General features: G+C 36.6%; 1 protein-coding gene across 1 annotated transcript in view; it reads left to right on the top strand.

The window, feature by feature from the left end:
* The window catches only part of HS2ST1 (heparan sulfate 2-O-sulfotransferase 1), a 200339-nt gene that overhangs the window by 144706 nt on the left and 33143 nt on the right, over positions 1 to 22490 (top strand). The window contains exon 2 of the mRNA XM_011982091.1: positions 13853 to 14091. Within this exon, the coding sequence (XP_011837481.1) occupies positions 13853 to 14091 (239 nt within the window). The remainder of the gene's footprint in view (positions 1 to 13852; positions 14092 to 22490) is intronic.

Here is a 22490-nt window from a genome sequence, read left to right as displayed (position 1 = left end):
ATAAGCTTTGGTGTCAGACAGATGAGGGTGTGAATTCTGACTTTGTTCCTGACAACTCTATAATTAATATCTCTGAGTGTAAATTCCGTAGTATTACCATATAGGATTATTGTAAAATTTAGGTGAAGTAATGTACATTTAAATATGAACCATTGGCCGGGCACTGTGGCTCATGCCTGTAATCCCAGCACTTTGGGAGGGGAATCATGAGGTCAGGAGATCAAACTATCCTGGCTAACACGGTGAAACTCCATCTCTACTAAAAATACAAAAAATTAGCCAGGTGTGGTGGCAGGCGCCTGTAGTCCCAGCTACTCAGGAGGTTGAGGCAGAAGAATGGCGTGAACCCAGGAGGCGGAGCTTGCAGTGAGCCGAGATCGTGCCACTGCACTCCAGCCTGGGCAACAGAGCAAGACTCCGTCTCAGATAAACAAACAAACAAACAAACAAACATGGAGCATTGTTCCTGGCTCACGGTAAAGGTTCAAAGTAGAAGCACTTGTTACACTGATAACTATATGCCTATTGGCACAGCTTAAAATTGCCTTTTTTTTTTTGCAGCTGCTTCACATTACTGTTAATATTATAATCATTATGCTAGTATATTTGTTGTTTATCAGCTTGTGCTACTACTCAGGCTTTTATGCCTTCTCCAATTAGCCATCCCCACATCTTGAAAGCCAGCTCTGTCCTTTTAAGGCTGAACTTACTCAGTACATTTTCCAGAAGGTTTTCTCCAATTCTTGGATCCAGAAGTATTTTGTTCGTACTTATGGCATTTGTTACAGTGGCATTTGTTCAATTTCCTACAAGATAGACATTGAAAATAGGAACAGTTCACTTGAAAAACAGTTCACTTGAGAAATTTAGAAAGAGATGAGGGATAATGTGAGATTAATGTCTTAATAAAGCTCAAGAAAAAGGAAAAGCATATATAGTTGGACTCCCCATTTTGTATCAGTGTATTTATTTCAAGTGACTGAGACAAGTAAAGAATGAAGCCTTGAAGTCAGCTTACCTATGATTTTTAACTATGATATTTTATATTTTAAAAATAGATACTTGGTGCAGGCATTATTGGCAGACAGAAGTAAAAGGCTAGGGTGAACAGGCTATGGGCGTCTGGTAAAATAATTTTTTCCCAAAAATACTATGGCAGTTAAAAGATGGATGCAGGTAAATCTGACTCTGGTCAGTACTATCAAGGCAAATTGGTGTTTTTCTAAACTGTGAATTGGGAGAGGATTCCACTTATAATTTGAATAACAGGTCTCATCTCTATACGTATGTTGGTATATTTAAAGAAAAACTTAGGCCCTGTATTAGGCCTACTTCAGACCTTACAATCCGTATAGTAACCCATAAATAAAGAAAACCTTTGTATGTTGTGATTTTTTTTCCCTATTCAAGAATAATACCTAGAATATTATACAATTACTAATTTGGGGAATGATATCAGTAATCATGTTGTTTTTGGCTTTGGTTGTGGTTTTTTATAACTTTTTAAATTTTGAGATAATTATATATTCACAGGAAGTTGCAAAGATAATACAGCATGTTTTGCTTTTTAACACCTAGAAGACAACCATCTTCTGTCCCTCTGTTTCACTTATTTACCATGTCTATTTCACAGGAATGTTGCAGGAAACAATTGCAAAATGCTTTTGCAATCCCAAAATAAAATGCATCAAAAAATTTTAAAAGGCATTTGCAAAAAAAAAAAAAAAAAAAGATATTTCTATAATATTGTAATGCTGTATTTAAGTATAAGGCTCTACCTCTTTCTATAATAGAAATAGACAAAATCTCAGACAATCAGTATAATGTGGAACACGAGCTCTAGAGTCACATTGACCTGGAATGGTGTCCTGACATCAGTAAACAGCTGGTGATCACTTAAAGAGACTCAGTTTTCTTCTTTAATTGGGGATAATAATTCTGCCTCTTAGGTTTGCTTTAAGAATCATGACATGATGTATATAAAACACAACACAGAGCATAACAGATGATATACATAAAACACTTAAAGCATAGTGAGAATTCAGTGTTAGCTATTACCAATACTATTTTTTCATGTAGATGATTAGTGTATTTCTCAGATTGATAATAAAAGAAGGTTATAACTTGTAAGGATTTCACATATTTAAATTAATGTAATAACTATAGAAAAGTATAGCCAAACTTGGCAAGTACATTTAGTAAAATATAACTCATATTCCTTTAACGTAGTAACCTTAGCAGCAACACAAAAAGAAAAGAATCGGTGGCTTTTGGATTGATGGGATATTTAACAATTACTTTGATGTTTTTATCTAATAGATCGTCTCAGGAGCATTAACTCCAGTATATTTTTAGTGATAACTTTATCACAGATGAAGTTGTGAAAGAAAATTTGATATTTATTTTGTAATTTTGTAATGTATTTTCAGAATGTTAAGAATTAACATATATTTAATGTGGAAGCATAATGTTTATGTAAAACATATATCTAACAAGGGCCCACAAAAAATTATTGTACATGAAGATACTCAATAAATATTTGTTAAATTGAGAATAAATGACTAATTTATAAACTGTTAAATGTTTTATAATTTCTGTTTTTAATATTATTAAAATGAACCTGTATTATAAGATCTTAAGATTTTGTGAGTACTTATTTTTGGTAGGTTTTTTTGAAGTGAAATAAACATAAATTAGCCATTTTAAAGGGAACAATTCACTGGCATTTGGAACATTCACAATATTGTACAAGCACCATCTCTATCTAGTTCCAAAACATTACTCCAAAGAAAACACCATAACCGTTAATCAGATGCTTTCCATTTCTCCCTCCCCCATTCCCTGGCAACCACCAATATATTAGTATATACTGTTTCATTTTTACCTATTCTGGATATTTCATATTAATCCAATTATATGTGACTTCTTAACATATTTTTTATGTTCATCTATATTGTATTACTAACATATATGAGTACTTCATTACTTTTTATAGTTGAATAATATTCTATTGTTCTGTATATACTACCACAATTTATTTGTTCATTCATCTGTTGATGGACATTTGGATTGTTTCTACCTTTTGGCTCTAGTGAGTTAGTGCTTTAAACATTTATAAGTATTTGAGTACCTGTTTTCAGTTCTCTGGGCCGTTATATACCTTGGAGTAGAATTGCTGAGGCATTTGGTAATTCTGTTTAACTTTTCTGAGAAACTGCCAAACTGTTTTTCATCTCGACTTCACCATGTTACATCCCCTCCAGCAATGTATGAGGGTTACAATTTGTCTACTTCCTCACTAACATTTGTTATTTTTCTATTCTTTTTTTTTTTTTTTAAGTTTTTGGTTTATCTGTTTTTAATTATAGCCATCCTAGTGTGTATGAAGTGGTACTTTGTTGTGGTTTTGATTTGCATGTCCCAGTGACTAATGATGTTGAACATCTGTTCATGTTTGTTAGTCATTTGTATATCTTCTTTGATTATTGATTAGAGTCTGTTCTTTTCTAAAGTCTGCATACAGTGCTATAAATTTCCCTCTCAGTCCTGCCTTAACTATGTCCCACAAATTTTGATTTGCTTATTTTCATTTTCATTCATGTGAATGTATTTTTAAAATTTCCCTTGACACTTCTATTTATTTGTCTTCTGTTTTTTTTTTTTTCACTTCTGTTTTCTTTTTCGGCATTCCTGTGGGTTACTTATATTTTTTTAGAATTGCATTTTGATTTGAGTTTAATGTCTTTATATAGTTTTTTTATGCTTGTTTTGTGTATTTCATTATATAAATGTCACTTGTCAGTTCACTGCTATCATTTTACCAATTCAAGTGAAGTATAGAAACCTTACCTCCACTTGTCTTTTTCTTCTCCCTCACTTACAATGTAATTGTCTTAAATATTTGCTCTGCCTTCATTTAGAGCCACATCACAGAGTGCCATAATAATTTTTCCTTTATCTGTCAAACTTGCTTTTGAAAACTCAAGAGGAAAGGGAAAGTTTATTGTATTTACACATATTTTTACTCTCCATTTTTTGTTTGTTCTTTTTGATGTTTTAAGATTTCTTCTTTTATCTTTTCCTTTTTGTTTATAGAGTTTTTTTAAGCCAATCTTTTAGGGTAGGTCTACTGGCAATAAATGCTAATTTTCTTTCATATGAGTTACTTTCCCTTTCATTCCTGAAAATTATTTTCTCTAGGTATATGATTATTTTATTTCAGCCCTTAAAAAACATTGTGCCACTTCCTGTTGCCTCCATGGTTTGTGATAAGAAATCTGCTGTTAATCCAGTTTTTTCTTGTAGGCTTCATATAGGTGCATTCAAGATTTTTTTTTTTTTTTTTTGTCTTTTGTTTTCGGAAGTTTGATTATGATAGGTCTTGACATAGATATCTTTGGGTTTACCTTATTTGGAGTTTGTTCAGCTTCTTGATCTAATTGTTTATGTCTCTTGCTAAGTGTGTAAAGTTGTCAGCCATAATTTCTTTGAGCACTTTTCAACCCTGCTTTCTTTCTCCTATCCTTTTAAGACTGTGACACCAATGTTAGATCTTTTGTTCTAGACCACAGTTTCTTGAGCTTTGTTTGTTTTTGTTTTTCCTTTTCTTGGTCTGTTTTCCCACCGCTATTAGGTTCAATAATTTCTTTTGTTTTTTCTTTCAGTTCACTAAAGTTTTCTTCATGTCTTCCATTCAGCTATTGAACCCATTCACTGAGCTTTTTATTTTAGTTCCTGTATTTCCATTTGGTTCTTTCTTTTTTTTGAGACAAAGTCTCGCTCTGTGTCCAGGCTCAAGTACAATGCCATGACCTCCGCTCACTGCAACCTCTGCTTCCCAGGTTCAAGTGATTCTCCTGCCTCAGCCTCCTGAGTAGCTGGGACTACAGGCATGCACCACCACGCCTGGCTAATTTTTGTATTTTTAGTAGAGACAGGATTTCACTATGTTGGCCAGGCTGGTCTTGAACTCCTGACCTCATGATCCACTGGCCTCGGCCTCCCAAAGTGCTGGGATTACAGGCGTGAGCCACTGCTCCTGGCCTGGTTCTTTTTTGTATCTTCATTTTCTCTGCTGAGATTGTATTTGCTGGAGTTTTCTATTTTTTTTTTGTTTGGTTCAAGCATGTTCACAATTGCTCATTAAAGAATTTTTATCATGGCTGCTTTAAGTCTTTGATAAATTTTAACATTCCTATCATTTTGGTGTTGGTCATTTCTTGATTGTATTCATTGAGTTTGAGATACTGCTGGTTCTTGGTATGATGAATAGTATTTGATTGAAACCTGAGCATTTTTGTATTATAAGACTCTGGGTCTAATTTAAATCTTCTGTTTCCTTGCTTGGACTCCACTGATACTGCAGAGGTGCCTTGTTACCTGCTGCCTGAGATGAAAGTCCTGACCCTGTACTTGGCTTTCTCTGACATCACTCCATCAGGGATATTGGGCATTGTGAGGGTGGAAGTCTAGACTCCCTACTTGTCCTGTAGAGTTGGTGGTGGGGCCGGTTTATCCTATGAAATTGGCTACTGTAGAGTGATTATTATCTAAGCTTTCTATCTTCCTTTCCTGGTCCTTTGGCTACAGAGAATAGGTTTTTATAGGGATTCTTTTGTCTGTACTTGTTTCCAGGTTGCCAGCTTCTATAGCTCCAAGTCTGGAATATGTGAGGCATAAGTAAAACTTAGGGCAACTCAGCACTGTATTGTCCTCCGGTCCCAGGGGTTCTAGTAGTCTACTGTCTTCTCTTAGAGTCTTATATTTGTTTTATGTATTGTGTGCCAGGTTTTTAGGTGTACTTAGAAGGGGCAATAGTGAAACATAAGTCTACTCCATCTTCCCTTAAAGTGGAAGTCACTGTTAGCTCTTTTTTATAGGATGATTCATAACTTGTCAGTTTGAATGGTACCATATGCATCCCTTGTTGACTGTCTGGAAACCACACAAAAAAGCATTTGTTGGTGTTCAGAATCTCTGTCTCTGCCTTGCATATAGAAATTTATTTTGTTAGTCCCCCATAGTGATTGTGCTCAGGGAGACTGATTCAAGCTAATAATACTCTTTTTGAGACAGGGGCTTGCTCTGTCATCCAGGCTGGAGCGCAGTGGCGTGAACATGGCTCACTGCAGCCTCAAACTACTGGGCTCAGGCAATCTACCCACTTCAGCTTCCCGAGTAGCTGGGACTACAGGCATGCACCACCACACTCAGCTAATTTTTAAAATTTTTTAGTAGAGACAAGGTGTTGCCGTGTTGCTCAGGCTGGTCTTGAACTCCTCAGCTCAAGTAATCTTCCTGCCTTGGCTTCCCAAAGTGCTGGGATTACAGACATGAGCTACCGCACCTGGCCAGGCTAACAATACTCTTAAGAAAATAATGTATACAGTCAGACAGTTTACTTAATTTGCAATGATTACAAAATATTACTTCCATGAGGATCAGATGGTGTTTGGCTGGGCAGTCAACTCACAGTAAGTGATGGTGAAGCAAGAATTAGTTAGGCCGGGCGCGGTGGCTCACGCCTGTAATCCCAGCACTTTGGGAGGCCGAGGCGGGTGGATCACGAGGTCAGGAGATCGAGACCATCCTGGCTAACATGGTGAAACCCCGTCTCTACTAAAAATACAAAAAAAAAAAAAAAAAAACAACTAGCCGGGCGAGGTGGCGGGCGCCTGTAGTCCCAGCTACTCGGAGGCTGAGGCAGGAGAATGGCGTGAACCTGGGAGGCGGAGCTTGCAGTGAGCCGAGATCGCGCCACTGCACTCCAGCCTGGGTGACACAGCGCGAGACACCGTCTCAAAAAAAAAAAAAAAAAAAAAAAAAGAATTAGTTAAATAGCCTCACAACAGCTTTCTTTTGTTTCATCTGTATTACTCCCGATTCCTCATTGTGTATTCATTTTATGGGGAATAAGTTACCTGTCAGAGCAGTATGGAGAAACTAGAATTGCCATGGAGTTGAGTGTCCATCCTCAGTTGGAAATAATAGTGCCATTGATGCCTGGCTTGCCTGCAATTTCCATGACTCTTAGATTGCACCCCGTGTGATCTGTAGGCTATACATTTTGTGGTGAGCCTGAGATAGCTGCATAGCAGATTCTCTATACATTTGGGTCTTGAACAATGTGGGAGCTAGGGCACCACTCCCCACCTCTGTGTCATCAAATCTGCATGTAACTTTTGTCTTCCCAACAACTTTTTAAAAAATTTTTATCTTAAGAATTTTTTGTTAGTATTATACTTTAAGTCCTGGGATACATGTGCGGAACATGCAGGTTTGTTACATAGGTATGCACGTGCCATGGTGGTTTGCTGCACCCATCAACCCATCATCTACATTAGGTATTTCTCTTAATGCTATCCCTCCCCTAGCCCCCATCCCCCAACAGGCCCCGGTGTATGATGTTCCCCTCCCTCTGTCCATGTGTTCAACTCCCACTTATGAGTGAGAACATGCGGTGTTTGGTTTTCTGTTCTTATGTTAGTTTGCTAGGAATGATGGTTTCCAGCTTTATCCATGTCCCTGCAAAGGACATGGACTCATCCTTTTTTGTGGCTGCATAGTATTCCATGGTGTATATGTGCCACATTTTCTTTATCCAGTCTATCATTGATGGGGATTTGGATTGGTTCCACATCTTTGCTATTGTAAACAGTGCCACAATAAACATACGTGTTCATGTATCTTTATAGTAGAATGATTTATAATCCTTTGGGTATATACCCAGTAATGGAATTGCTGGGTCAAATGTATTTCTGGTTCTAGATCCTTGAGGAATTGCCACACTGTCTTCCACAATGGTTGAAGTAATTTACACTCCCACCAACAGTGTAAAAGTGCTCCTATTTCTCCACATCCTCTCTAGCATGTATTGTTTCCTGACTTTTTAATGATTGCCATTCTAAATGGCATAAGATGGTATGTCATTGTGGTTTTGATTTGCATTTCTCTAATGACCAGTGATGATGAGCTTTTTTTCATATGTTTGTTGGCTACATAAATGTCTTCTTTTGAGAAGTGTCTGTTCATATCCTTCACCCACTTTTTGATGGGTTTGTTTTTTTTCCTGTAAATTTGTTTAAGTTCTTTGTAGATTGTGGATATTAGTCCATTGTCAGATGGGTAGATTGCAAAACTTTTCTCCCATTCTGTAGGTTGCCTTTTCACGTTGATGATAGTTTCTTTTGCTGTGCAGAAGCTCTTTAGTTTAATTAGATCCCATTTGTCAATTTTGGCTTCTGTTGCCATTGCTTTTGGTGTTTTAGTCATGAAGTCTTTGCCCATGCCTATGTCCTGAATGGTGTTGCCTAGGTTTTCTTCTAGAGTTTTTATGGTTTTACATCTTACGTTTAAGTCTTTAATCCATCTTGAGTTAATTTTTGTATAAAGTGTAAGGAAGGGGTCCAGTTTCATTTCTCTGCATATAGCTAGCCAGTTTTCCCAACACCACTTATTAAATAGGGAATCCTTTTCCCATTACTTGTTTTTGTCAGCTTTGTCAAAGATCAGATGGTTGTAGATGTGTGGTATTATTTCTGAGGCCTCTGTTCTGTTCCATTGGTCTGTATATCTGTTTTGATACCAGTACCATGCTGTTTTGGTACTGTAGCCTTGTAGTATAGTTCGAAATCAGTAGCATGATGCCTCCAGCTTTGTTCTTTTTGCTTAGGATTGTCTTGGCTATGCGGGCTCTTTTTTTGTTCCATATGAAATTTAAGGTAGTTTTTTCCGATTCTGTGAAGAAAGTCAGTGGTAGCTTGATGGGGATAGCATTGAATCTATAAATTACTTTGGGCACTATAGCCATTTTCATGATATTGATTCTTGCTATCCATGAGCATGGAATGTTTTTCCATTTATTTGTGTCCTCTCTTATTTCCTTGAGCAAGGTTTATAGTTCTCCTTGAAGAGGTCCTTCACATCCCTTGTAAGTTGTATTCCTAGGTATTTTATTCTCTTTGTAGCAGTTGTGAATGGGAGTTTACTCATGATTTGGCTCTCTATTATTGGTGTGTAGGAATGCTTGTGATTTTTGTACATTGATTTTGTATCCTGAGACTGCTGAAGTTGCTTATCAGCTTAAGGAGATTTTGGGCTGTGACGGTGGGATTTTCTAAATATACAATCATGTCATCTGCAAAGAGAGACAAATTGACTTCCTGTTTTCCTATTTGAATACCCTTTATTTATTTCTCTTGCCTGATTGTCCTGGCCAGAACTTCCAATACTGTGTTGAATAGGAGTGGTGAGAGAGGGCATCGTTGTCTTGTGCCGGTTTTCAAAGGACTTCCCAACACCTTTAAACTTAACTATCAATGGCTACTGTTGGTCAGAAGCCTTACTGATAACATAAACAGTTGATGTTTATGTTATTGGTATATTGGCATATTACATGCTGTATTCTTGTAATGCTATATACTACTTTCTTTTTCTTTTTCTTTTTCTTTTTTGGAGACGGGGTTTCGCTCTGTAACCCAGGCTGGAGTGCAGTGGCATGATCTCCGCTCACTGCAAGCTCTGCCTCCTGGGTTCACGCCATTCTCCTGCCTCAGTCTCCTGAGTAGCTGGGACGACAGGTGTCTGCCACCATGCCCAGCTAATTTTTTTTTTTTTTTTGTATTTTTAATAGAGACAAGGTTTTACCATATTCGCCAGGATGGTCTCAATATCCTGACCTCGTGATCTGCCCACCTCGGCCTCCCAAAGTGCTGGGATTAAGGCGTGAGCCACCGCGCCCAGCGCTATATACTGTATTCTTACAGTAAAGTAAACTAGAGAAAAGAAAATGTTATTTAACATACAGGAAATATAAAATACGTATTTTTTTAATTAAAAAAATTTTTTAAGAGATGGGGGTCTAGCTATGTTGCCCAGGCTTATCTCAAACTCCTGGGCTCAAGTAATCCTTCTACCTCAATTTCTGAGTAGCAGTAGCTGGGACTACTGGTGCATTCCACCATGCCAGGCTCTGAGAAAATATGTTTTCTATTTGTTAAGTGGAAATAGATTATCATAAACATCTTCATCTTTGTCATCTTCACATTGAGCAGGCTGAGGAGGAAGAGGTGGTCCTAGTCTTGCTGTCTCATGGGTGCCAGAGGCAGAAGAGATAAAGGAGGTAGGAGGCAGGAGAAGCAGGCACACTCAGTGTAAATTTTATTGAAAAAAAAATCCACGTATTGGACCTGTGCAGTTCTAAATCCATGTTGTTCAAGGGTGAACTGCAATTTATTACTCAAACATGAAGAAAACATTCCGTCGAAATGTATCCTAAGTATTTTGATTATGCTGCCTACATTCTAAGTGCACTACAAATGTGACGTAACTAATAAACTTTCTTCAACGATTTAAGAAAGCCTCAGAAGAGGCTGTACTAACCAGATGCAGAGCATCTTTGCTAAAAAAAAAAAAAATTTTAACTGTCTAATACTGACTTAGTAAATAAAGAAAATGACCATATTGAAAACATCCTTACTGATTTTAAGTACTGTCACAGGAGAAGAAAGATAGTAATTTATCATCAATAATAGTTACTGCTATTCAACTGAGATATGGTTTAATATTACTAACAAAATTGTTCTTAATTTTCCATACAATTTTTACCTTTTTATGTAGTGTTAGGCCTAACATTCTATTAATAATTGTTCTATATATTTAAGCAAAATAAAAACACTTGAGAAATAGAAAATGCATATAAATACTATTCGAATGAGGAAAGTAGTGATTCCAATATTTCTACCTTTTCATAATTTAAGACATTTCTAAAATTGTGTGAAATATAGTTTATATAATTTAATAGACATAATGAACCAAGAATAATAATTACTTTTTGAAAACATGTTTGTTTCATGACCCTGCCAGAGGTGTAGCAAAGTTGATGAGGTAATTATAAAACAGTTTTGCAGTTTGTTTCATGTTTTTTTATAGATAAAATGAATACCTGCTTATGAAATAACACAAAACAATCTTTTTTTCCAAGTATTTGATTTGAAGAAAAAACTAGTATGAGTAAATTCAGCATTGTTGATTGTAAGTGAATCTTTTTTTTTCTTTAGCGCAAACTCCTACTTGTGTGAGTAGGTGAATCTTTTAAAGGTAATTTCACATATATCTGTGTTGCTGAAGAAACCTCTCACATTTCTGTCAGCACTTGAATGCCAACAGTCCTGTTGTATTTCCCTTAGTAGAAAAGGGGAGGGTGTTTGGACATAACATTACCATAATAGTTTTGAACTGTTTGAACTTCTAAACAGCTGCGGCAGTTGTTTAGAACATACGGTTCCTTTAAAATTATTGAATATAATAATGTTCAGGCCAAGTACAGTGGATCACACGTATAATCCCAACACTTTGGGAGGCTGAGGAGGGAGGATCACTTGAGACTGGGAGTTCAAGACCAGCCTGGGCAACATGGTGAAACCCCATCTCTACAAGAAATACAAAAATTAGCCAAATGTGATCATGTGCACCTGCAGTCCCAGCTACTTGGGAGGCTGATGTGGGAGAATAACCTAAGCCTGGGGAGGTCGAGGCTGCAGTGAGCCATGGTCACACCACTGCACTCCAGTCTGGGCAACAGAGTGAGACCCTATCTCTAATAATAATAACAACAATAATGTTCATAGGTTCTCAGTAAAAATTAGTTGAATTTAATCTAAGACAACTTCCAAATCTTGTATGGATGCTTATAGTATGTTACCTTGATTTGTAGGTTTGTTTATAAAGCACTGTTGATTTGAAAAATACTATGGTATGTGCTTCCTTAAAGTTTTCTTACTCTTAGTTTCTTTTATGGATTATCTTTTTCTATTTGCCTTTTAAATATTGGTATTATCTAAGATTCTATCCTAGGGTCTCTGTCTGTGCTACATACTATATATTGTCTAGGCAGCTGTCTGTCTGCTATTTGAACCTTTATTCTCAACTGTACACCTGTATGCCCAATGATCTTATATCTCCTGGATGACCCAGGCTGTCCAACAATGTATTCAATATTAAGCTCATTATCTTTTTCTCTCCCCATTTTCAGTTCACACCTCCCCCCAGAATAAAAGAGTATGTATATTTGCATATAAATACATAACACATATATATATCTATCTCTCATATATGTACTTCTTTTTTGGAAAGCCCACTGCTAGTAAGCAGCAGGCCTGGAATTTTTAATTCAGGTTTTTTGAATGCAAATCCTCAGCTCAGAGTGTACTCTATGTAACATGGTGTCCATGTCTTTTCAACCAAAATCAAAGATGCATGCTCTGGCAATATTTGAAGTCTGCACTTGTTGCTGTAATTATACCACATTGCTTTTCATCTTACTTTATTAAGTTGTCAGCATCATAGGGGACACTAATAACCACACATGCAATGTAAAACTGCAATTATGATAAATATAATGAGACATGTAGTATAAGATAGGTGCATGTATATTTTTTAAAAGATGGCCAGGCATGGTGGCTCATGCCTGTAATCCCAGCACTTTGGGAGGCTGAGGTGGGTGGATCACGAGATCAGGAGTTCGAGACCAGCCTGGCCAAGATGGTGAAACCGTGTCTCTACTAAAAATACAAAAATTAGCTGGGTGTGGTGGCGGGCACCTGTAATTCCAGCTACTCAGTAGGCTGAGGCAGAGAATTGCTTGAACCCAGGAGGCAGAGGTTGCAGTGAGCCGAGGTCACACCACAGCACTCCAGCCTGGGTGACAAAGCGAGACTCCATCTCCGAAGAAAAAAAAGCTGGAGGGAAACAGATGATTTGTTCTAGTCAGAGCTATCAGATGCTTCCCTGGGTAGCGACTGAGTTGAAATGTAAAGGTTGGGTGGGGAAATGGAAGACTGTTCAAGATAGGTAAGATAGCTTGCACAAAGACTTGGGGGTTAAGAGAGTACATGCTGTATGTGTAACTACTCCTGTGCAGAGTATTTGCAGTCTTGCTAGAGATTTCATGCTCCTCATTTCCTTCTTTCCTCTCCTTTTCTTGCATCCTTATTCATATATATGTATACGAAAATATATATATATTTGAATATATATTAGAATATATAGATATTTGAATATACAGAGATATATATATATTTGAAAGTGAAGTTTGCATTAAATAGAGAATACTAGGAAGCAAAATGTAATTGCTTTGGGAACCACATAGTAGATAGGTGATTTTAGAGGAACCATGAAATTTAAGGGAAAAGCATAGCCATGTGATAAACATAGTTTCTAATGCAACACCGAAAAGAAAAAGGATTTGTGGTAGTATTGTTTCTACTCTTGTTAAGTCATATAAGCATTTATAATCACTGCACCGCTACATTTTTATAAACCAGAGAATAACTAAATTGGGTAATAAATTTCAAAACCTTTTCTTAACTTATAAGTAATTCTAAGTTCATTTTTTTACTGTGAAGTTTAGTATTCCATGCAATCTTTGTGTGAGAATTAATTTAGGCTGTAGGAATTCTATTAGAATATAAAGTGACTTTTGAACTACACTAAAGTATTCTGTGGTCTGTGCTATTCTACACTTGTTGACTCTTTATTCCTTTGTTCTTGATATGCATATGTATTATCCTTCATAAGGAATTCTGCAGCTTTGGTCCTCAAAACATTTCTTCAACAGCTCTTACCCAGTTCTTGAATAGGAAGATTATGTTCCAGGCTGTACAGCTGTTTTAGAATCAACTAGATCCTCTTAGAAACCCAAGCAATTTACCCATGTTTTCCACATGCCTTGGTTCTTTGCTTTTGTTTTTTGTTTTCTTTTTTGTATCTTTTCTAATCATGGTTCAAAGTTCAGTGTTCATAACTTCCTTATAGTGTCCTTAAAAACTTAGTTTGTATCTGTTTTTCTTTGCAGAAAGGGCTATTGCAAGACATGAAGTCCGAGAAATTGAGCAGCGACATACAATGGATGGCCCTCGGCAAGATGCCACTTTAGATGAGGAAGAGGATATGGTGATCATTTATAACAGAGTTCCCAAAACTGCAAGCACTTCATTTACCAATATCGCCTATGACCTGTGTGCAAAGAATAAATACCATGTTCTTCATATCAACACTACCAAAAATAATCCAGTGATGTCATTGCAAGATCAGGTAATTACCACTTAAGGAATGCCCAAATGTTTTCTAAAACTTCCTCACTCAAATTTTCTAGCTCAAGGGGATAAAGTATTTTAAAGGGATGTGAGTTCTGATCTCAATGGATCATAAGCCTTTTAGGGGAGAGGGCCAGCTAACTTTTGTATAATTTTACTCGACAGTATTTGACACATTTCCTTGCATATAGTATGTACTCAAATATTTGTGAAGTAAATGATTAATGAATAGCTTGAATTTTTGAGGAGAAAATTGATGTTCCTCAGCGTAGTATCCTTTTAAAAATATAATTTTGGCATGATACCCTGCAATAAAAATTATTGTCTCAACTTATGACAGAGAAATATTTGATGGATACTTGTACTCAATTTTGTCACTAGTCCCTCTTTACTGGATATAGATAGAGATACAGAGAGAGTTTATATATATAGCTTTTAAATGTATATATAGTTCATGTATATTTATGTATACATAAAAGCTATAAAATCTTCAAGAACAGGGATTGTGGCTTCTTCAACATCTTACCTTTTAAATTCTCAAGAAGTTTTAGATAAACGAATAGATAATTTTGTGAAATGGCTTTAAGAAAAGTAGAGGAAATTATCTTATGAAATAAAATTTGCTCATCTCTTTAATAGTAGTAGCATACATTTCTCCCACACTTGGAGTTTTGATTGCAATTATAAAGTTCTCTCTATAAATATGGAAGGGCATGGGAATTCCACCCCATGAGAAGGAAAGATAATGTTTGAAAATACTACTTAGGATCAAATGCCAAATTAGAGTAGGCTTATTAGAAAGGTGTTCGTGATGGTCCTGTAGTTATAACGATATTTATGTGTTTGAACTTGTTACAGAATTGACTGTTATCTCACTATTTAGCATAACTATAATCCTTACACTTAAACAAGAGAATTACATTGACACATGAGACTAAGGTTGGCTTTCTTGCTGGAGAGCTGTTTATAAAGGCTAGTGGTATATGGTATGTCATCTGCCCATGTAATTTTTGGCTCTTTGCAGGATCCTGGAGTACTGTTTTTCATAGAATCAAAATTCCACATCTGTCGGCCAAACCAAATAACTCTTCTATAAATGGGAAGAAACATGAGCTGTTTTTAGCTATGTGTGTCATAAAAACTATTCATTATGTAATATTGTGTATCTCAAGGGCAAGTATCCTAAATATTCTGTTTTTATACAGTGTGTAGTGGGTTTTAAATCTTTTGGCATTATCGCTTTTCAAAATATGCTTTGGTTTAAAAGGAATATATATTCATGCTTAGATAATAATTTCAGATTTATTCAGTAGTACGTTTTAGAAAAATAATGTTAATTTGTTTGTTCAGCATTACAAAGTTTCCTGGTAACTACAAGATGTCTGGCAATGACATCAACCATTATTTTCATGAAATGTAAATCTGGAGGAGCTCACCACATATGACATTTATAGGCATCATGTAGTATATTTTCCCAGTTGCATTTGGATGAGATAAAACTTCTGTTTTTCTTTTAGTAACTTGTTAGTTATATATAGGATAAAAAGCAGGAGAGAAACATAAATGCTATCTTAAAAGCAATTGGATTACAGAATGACCAACACTTAAAAAATGTTTGTATGGGGCAGAGTAAAAGAATAGTCTTAATCATTAGCTGACATACTTCAAAATACCAGCTGGTAGTTCAAAACCTGATCTTAATTAAGAATGGCTTACTTAACAAATGTTCTTTATATACCCTATCTCCAGTTTTGTGATCTCTTGTTCTATGTAGACACAGTTCTTCAAACAAGTCATATTTACTGCTTCCCTTTCTTTCATGTGACGTGTTTTCGTGTGTACTTCACTTTTAATCTAGTAAGCTTCATCTAAATGTAAACTCTCAAAATTGCACTGTATGTTTTGAAATAATTTTTAAATTATTTCATGTTATATCAGAACCCCATCTGATATAACACTTTTATTTTAATATCATGTTTTGTTGTCTGTGTGTACTGTTCTCAGCTACCTTTTTTTAAAAAAATCTTTTATTTTTATTTTTGGAGGCAGAGTTTTGCTCTTGTTGCCCAGGCTGGAGTGCAGTGGTGCGATCTCAGCTCACTGCAAACTCCGCCTCCCACGTTCAAGCTATTCTCCTTCCTCAGCCTCCTAAGTAGCTGTGATTACAGGCATGCGCCAGCACACCCAGCTAATTTTTGCATTTTTAGTAGAGACTGAGTCTCACCATGTTAGTCAGGCTGGTCACAAACTCCTGACCTCAGATGATCCGCCCACCTCGGCCTCCCAAAGTGCTGGGATTACAGACGCCTGGCCTGTCAGCTGCTTAAATAAGAATTAAATGAACTATTTTGCTCTTCTTTCTTCTCTAAGAAATAGTTTCTAATCAAGTACAACTTAAAAGATGAGATATTTCTTAAATCTGTTATCTCAAGCTTCCATGTAAAGCTCAGTTTACTCATAAAAATATTTTGAGATATGTTACCTGATCATCCTCTTTATTCCCTCACCTTACAATCTTAGTTCAGTCTGCTTGATATCTACCTTTAGCCTCAGCTTTCCTAGACATTTTTTGTACATATTGTATTAGGTATTGTTCTAAACTGTTTATCTGCTTAATTACTTCTCTCAAAAATTTTAGAGGCAAAGCCCAAATATTTTTAGTCTGGTATAAAACCACTCAATGTATAATAGTTATATGTATTCTGCTATCCTTAGAAATAGTTGTCAACTCTGCTTTTGAGTTTTTCATTTATTTATTGTGTATGTAATATACACAAAGGTTGTACTACATTTTTTGGGTAAATACCAAAGAAATAGAAAGCATGGCCACATCCTTGAAGGTACTTATTTAAAATTTACTTGAGAACATAAAACATAAACACAGGGCTATGAAAACAGTTAAAATAAAACATCACTTTGTGGTGATCTCACTGAAATATTTAACCAAAATGTTCCCTACCAAAATGGTTGATTTGGACCTAATCCTGAAAAACAAATTAATGTTGTAGGATATTCTACAGAACAACTGAATTCTAAAGTGTCAATATCATAACAACCAAAAAAGTTGGAGGGAGGCTTCTGTAGACTAGAGAGACATAGAAACCAAATGTAATGTATGGTCTGATCAGATCCTTGATCAAAAATGATAACATCTTTGTTCATAGACAATAGTACATGCTGAGGTAATTAGGGGTTAAATATGAATGGCAACTATTTGCTTTCAAATAGGTCAGAAAAAATTGAGTATGTATGGGCATACATAGAGAAAAAAGATAAACAAAAGTGACAAAATGTTAATAATTAGTGAATCTGGGTGAAGAGTACAGGGATGTTCACTGTACTATTTTTTCATCTTTTCTGTAGTTTAGAAATTTTTTAAATAAAAAGTTGAAAAGTTAAAAGAAGGATATTAAAAGATAAACATTTGAGAATATAAGGTATGAGAAACTAAGCAATTAGAATAAGGCGTGGACTCAGTCATTAAAGATATTTTTGAGATGGGCTTTACTTAGTTAATAGATAGGAATTGGCAAGAGATGGGTAATCAATCAACTCTTCTAGTTGAAAAATGGAGTTTGCTTTGCTGTCATGTAAATATCTTTACATTAGAAAACATCATGTCTCTAAAGTAGCCATACCAAATACGTGATTAGCAACATCTTTTATGATTTTTCAAAAAAATTCTTTTTTGCTTTCATATGTTTAGGTCTATGATTATATTTAACTCCTTTTGTTAAAACATTGGAAATATCTAGAATTTGTATTCTCTGAAGAACAACGTAAATTTTTTTCTTTTAATTCACTCTCAAGCCAACTTTAGGTTATCTGCATTAGAGCCCATGGTTCACCAGGAGTTGCAGATACTTTTCAGAGCAGCACTTTATATGAATTTTCTCCACCTATAATATGTATACTAATCACTGGTTAAAATGCAGATTCAGATTCAGAAGGATCAAAATGGAGCCCAGTTTTCAATTTCTAAACAACTCCCACTTGATGCCAAAATTAATGCTGCTGGTCTTTAAACTGCGGTTTGAGTAACAAAGATCCAGATGATGATTCTCAGTAGGGATATGGGAAGATGAATATTTTAGTCTTCCCAGGATGGTAGGGTACTTATCTTTAACTTATTATTCCTACCTCCCCTACAAAATCCACATTTCTTACTTAGACCCAGAGGCCCTTTTTAATCTAGCCCTTGTGTGCACCAACTTCTTACCCACTAGCGACACTGGCCTTGTGTTTCATTGAATGCGCCAAGCCTTTCCCATTTTAAGGACTCTGCAGTTATCCTTTCCTCTTAGAATGCACTTCTCCTGACTTCTTCAAGAGTTGGCTTCATGTTATCCATTTAAGGTTTAATGACATCCTCTTAGAAAAACCATGCCTTTCCATCCTACATATTAATTACCTCTTCTAAGTTACTGTGTACCATATCACTCTTGTGTCTTCTCTGGTACTAATCAGCTTACTAACTTATCTTACATATTGGTTTGTTTACTGCCGGTTTTTTCCTCTATTACAAGATCTTTAAGGACAGGAACTTTGTCTGTCTTGTTCACCACTATATCCCTTATGTTTAGCATAGTGCCTGAGACATAGTAGAAACTACATTTTTTGTTAAATAAATGCTGAATGAATGAACAAATGGACCAACATAGATTTTGATAGCGGTAGATGATAATAATTACTGGCAGAGTGAGCCCCTCTGATTGACAGCAGTATGATCTATTCTTATCTCTCAGCTGGATTGGGAACCAGCCCCCTGCCATATACTCCTAAAACAGGTTGAGCAGCACAGCTCTGAACTTTGGTGAAGATATGTTCAATTACTGCAAACTTTTCTTATATTTTTATCCAACCACTACTTTGTTTTCCTGTTAGTGTAGAAAACTTTCTTCCTGGCTTAGTCTCATAAAAGTACCCACAGCCATACAAGAAATGTTTAAGTAAATGTATCAGTGGGAGTTCAGTATATAGTAATTACTCAAGTTAATAGTAGCATTCATTCAACAGATAGTAATTACAGAGTTGGAATTTGGCCAGAATGTTCAGGATGGCATCCCTGCTCTTTTAGATGGTGAAAACAAATGCGTTTGTGATCACAGATAATCATAATATTGAGGTTGATCTGTTAAGAATATAGGTCAAGACACTACTGTTAGTGAGATGGGTGCTTCTTAGCTTTTTCCTGTAACATCAGTTCAGGTCTGATTCAACTAACAAAAAACCCCAACACCATTACCTATATTGTTTGTGTTTTTCCTTAAGGTCTCTTCTTATTTCTTGCTAGCCCGACTTAAGTCATCAGATCCAACAAAAATCACAGTTTACTCTCTGCTTCAGGCTAGCTGCTTTTCATGTACTATATCTGGCTACTGCATCTGAAACATTCTTCTTGGTAGCATATTTTAATCAGAGTATGAAAATTTTCTATGACTTAAGTTACTATAGTGGCCTTATTTCTTCTCCCATGCCAGAGTTTTCAGTGTCTTCAGTCTCCTTAACTTTAATTGATACTATTAAGTTTTGCTCCTTTTTTGCCTATCACTTTACCTTTCATTTGTGCCAAGTATAGTCAGTAAGAATCCATAAAATGAACAGTAGAAGTTTGCTTACCTAATCTCAGTGTCCTCTTCTTACTCCTCGGTATTTTCAAACCTTACCTCAAGGTCTTCGGCAGCATGCCCAAGAGAAATACCAGAAGAAAACAAACTGAAAGACAAAGCAAGTGGTACAGGGAGGTGAGAAGGCAGATCATGGCAGAGCAGAACTGGGACTAGACTGATGAGAGAGAAAAGATGAACGTGAAAGAGTAGAGACCAGGAAAGTTATGGAGAACTAAGGATAAATGTTAAACGTGTAAAAGGAGAAGTGGCCGAATTAATACTTTAAAAATAAAACTTTTGAAAGTACTGTTTTTCAAAGGGAGTTACTTATTTCCTTGGAGAACAGTTTTGAAGAGGAGATAAAGATAATATGGAATTTCAGCAGTATGTAAATGATACTTTTTTTTTTTTTTTTTTTGGAGACACGGTCTTGCTCTGTCGCCCAGGCTAGACCAGGCTGGAGTACAGTGGTGCGATCTTGGCCCACTGCAACCTCCACCTCCCGGGTCCAAGTGATTCTCCTGTCTCAGCCTCCCGTGTAGCTAAAATTACAGGCATGAGCCACCACGCCTGGCTAACTTTTTGTATTTTAGTAGAAACGGGGTTTTACCATGTTGCCTTGGCTGGTCTCAAACCCCTGAGCTCAGGAAATCTGCCTGCCTCAGCTTTCCAAACTGCTAGGATTACAGGCATGAGCCACCACACCTGGCCAACATTTTCAAATGCTCAGACTGTTTTCTAGATTAGTGTGAATCATGTTAGCCGTATTGACATCATTTATTTGCTTCACACTTTTTTCTTCATAAAGAGAAGGTAAACCTCAGTTCAGCATCTTTTGATTTACTGCAAATTTTAAATCAGCCACAGCTATGTTAATGAAACTTTAACATATTGCCTTAGTTAAATGCTGATGAGATGAAAGAAAAATACATATGCCAGATATATTACATATGTAGCCTTTAGTATGCTTTTAGTTTGAGCTTAGAAAGAGATTCTGTGTGTTTCGAGGACTTTAACAATAGTAGAGGCCAGGTGCAGTGGCTTAGGCCTGTGAGCACTTTGGGATTCTGGGAGGCTGAGGTGGGAGGATCGCTTGAGCCCAGGAGTTCAAGAACAGCCCTGCTAACTACTCTACCAAAAAAAGAAAAAAAAGAAGTTAAATCTTGGCTGGGCGTGGTAGTGCATTCCTGCAGTGCTAGCTACTGGGAGACTTGAGGTGGGAGGACCACTTGAGCCTAGGAGTTAGAGGTTACAGTGAGTTATGATCATGCCACTATACTCTCCGGCATGGGTGACAGAATGAGATTCTGTCTCAAGAAAGAAAAAAAAAAAAGAGAGAGAAAAAACAATGCAGTCTAGAAAATTTTAAAGCAATAATAATCACCTGAATTTACCTCAGATAGCGTGAATTTAGGAAGTAAAATTCAAAATCCTACATAGATATTTAGACGTAGTCTCTTGGTTTCAACCAGGAGTACTCAGCAACCCCATTGGCTACCCAAGATAATAAAAAGACAAGGGAGCAAATGTCAAGGGTTATTGTTAAAATGGTTGTCCAGTAAAGAGAGTAGTGATCAGGGTGAATTGGAAGTTGATATGATAATAAAGTTAATGAATGAATTCACAAGGAAATAAACAATTGTGAGAGTTATATCAACAGAGCTTTGAGATGCTAGAGAGGTGGAGTAGTTTTGAATGACTGGATCTGAGGGATTCCCTTAGTAGTGGATAAAAGTTGAGATTTTCAGTGTCCAAGTTGGTTAAAGCAGAATCATGATATGGGGGAGGAAGACAGAGCAATATGACCAAATAGAGGCCTTCAGCAATTGTCCCCCAGCAGGAACATCAAATTGAAAAACTGTCCACACAAAAAAGCACCCCCGTAAGAACCAAAAATCAGGTGAGCAATCATAGTACCTAGTTTTAACATATTAAGGAAAGAGGCACTGAAGAGGGTAGGAAACACAGTCTTGTATCTCCTACACCACCCCTCCCCCATTCCTCCTGGTACCTGCCACGTGGTGCAGAAAGAGAATCTGCACCCTGGGGATGGGGAGAGCACAGTGATTGTGGGACTTTGCATTTGCATATGGTGCTGCCCTATCACAACAGAAGGTAACATGGGGCAGAGCTCAGCTGGTGCCCACAGAAGGAACATTTAGACGGCTCTAGCCAGAGGTTAATCTTCCATCTCAGCAGTTAGTATCTCAGTTCCAGCAAGCCCAGCCACCATGGGCTGAAGTGCTCGGGGGTCCTAAATATTGATAAAGGAGTCAATTCAGCAAGAGAATGTAAAATGTTTAAACATATGTCTATCCAACACTGGAGCATCCAGCAAATACTACTAGAGCTAAAGAGAAAGATAGACCCCATTACAATAATAGCTGAAGACTTAAAGACCCCTCTTTCAGCACTGGACAGAACACCCAGACAGAAAAATCACAAAGAAACACCATGCTTAATCTGCAACATACACCAAATGGACCTACTAAATATTTACAGAACATTTCATGCCATGACTGCAGAATACACATTCTTCTCAACACATGGATCATTCTCAAAGATAGATCACGTGTTAGGTCACAAAACAAGTCTTAAAGAGTTCAAAAAAAAAATTGAAATAATATCAAATATCTTCTCTGATCACAGTGGAATAAAACTAGAAACCAATAGCAAGACACATGGAAATTAAACAACATGCTCTTGAGTGACGAATGGGTCAATAAAGAAATTAAGAAGAGGCTGGGCGCGGTGGCTCAAGCCTGTAATCCCAGCACTTTGGGAGGCC

This window comes from Mandrillus leucophaeus, unplaced genomic scaffold, assembly GCF_000951045.1.
Source record: "Mandrillus leucophaeus isolate KB7577 unplaced genomic scaffold, Mleu.le_1.0 Scaffold235, whole genome shotgun sequence".
Taxonomy (NCBI): Eukaryota; Metazoa; Chordata; class Mammalia; order Primates; family Cercopithecidae; genus Mandrillus; species Mandrillus leucophaeus.
This window is presented reverse-complemented; position numbering and strand designations above follow the sequence as displayed.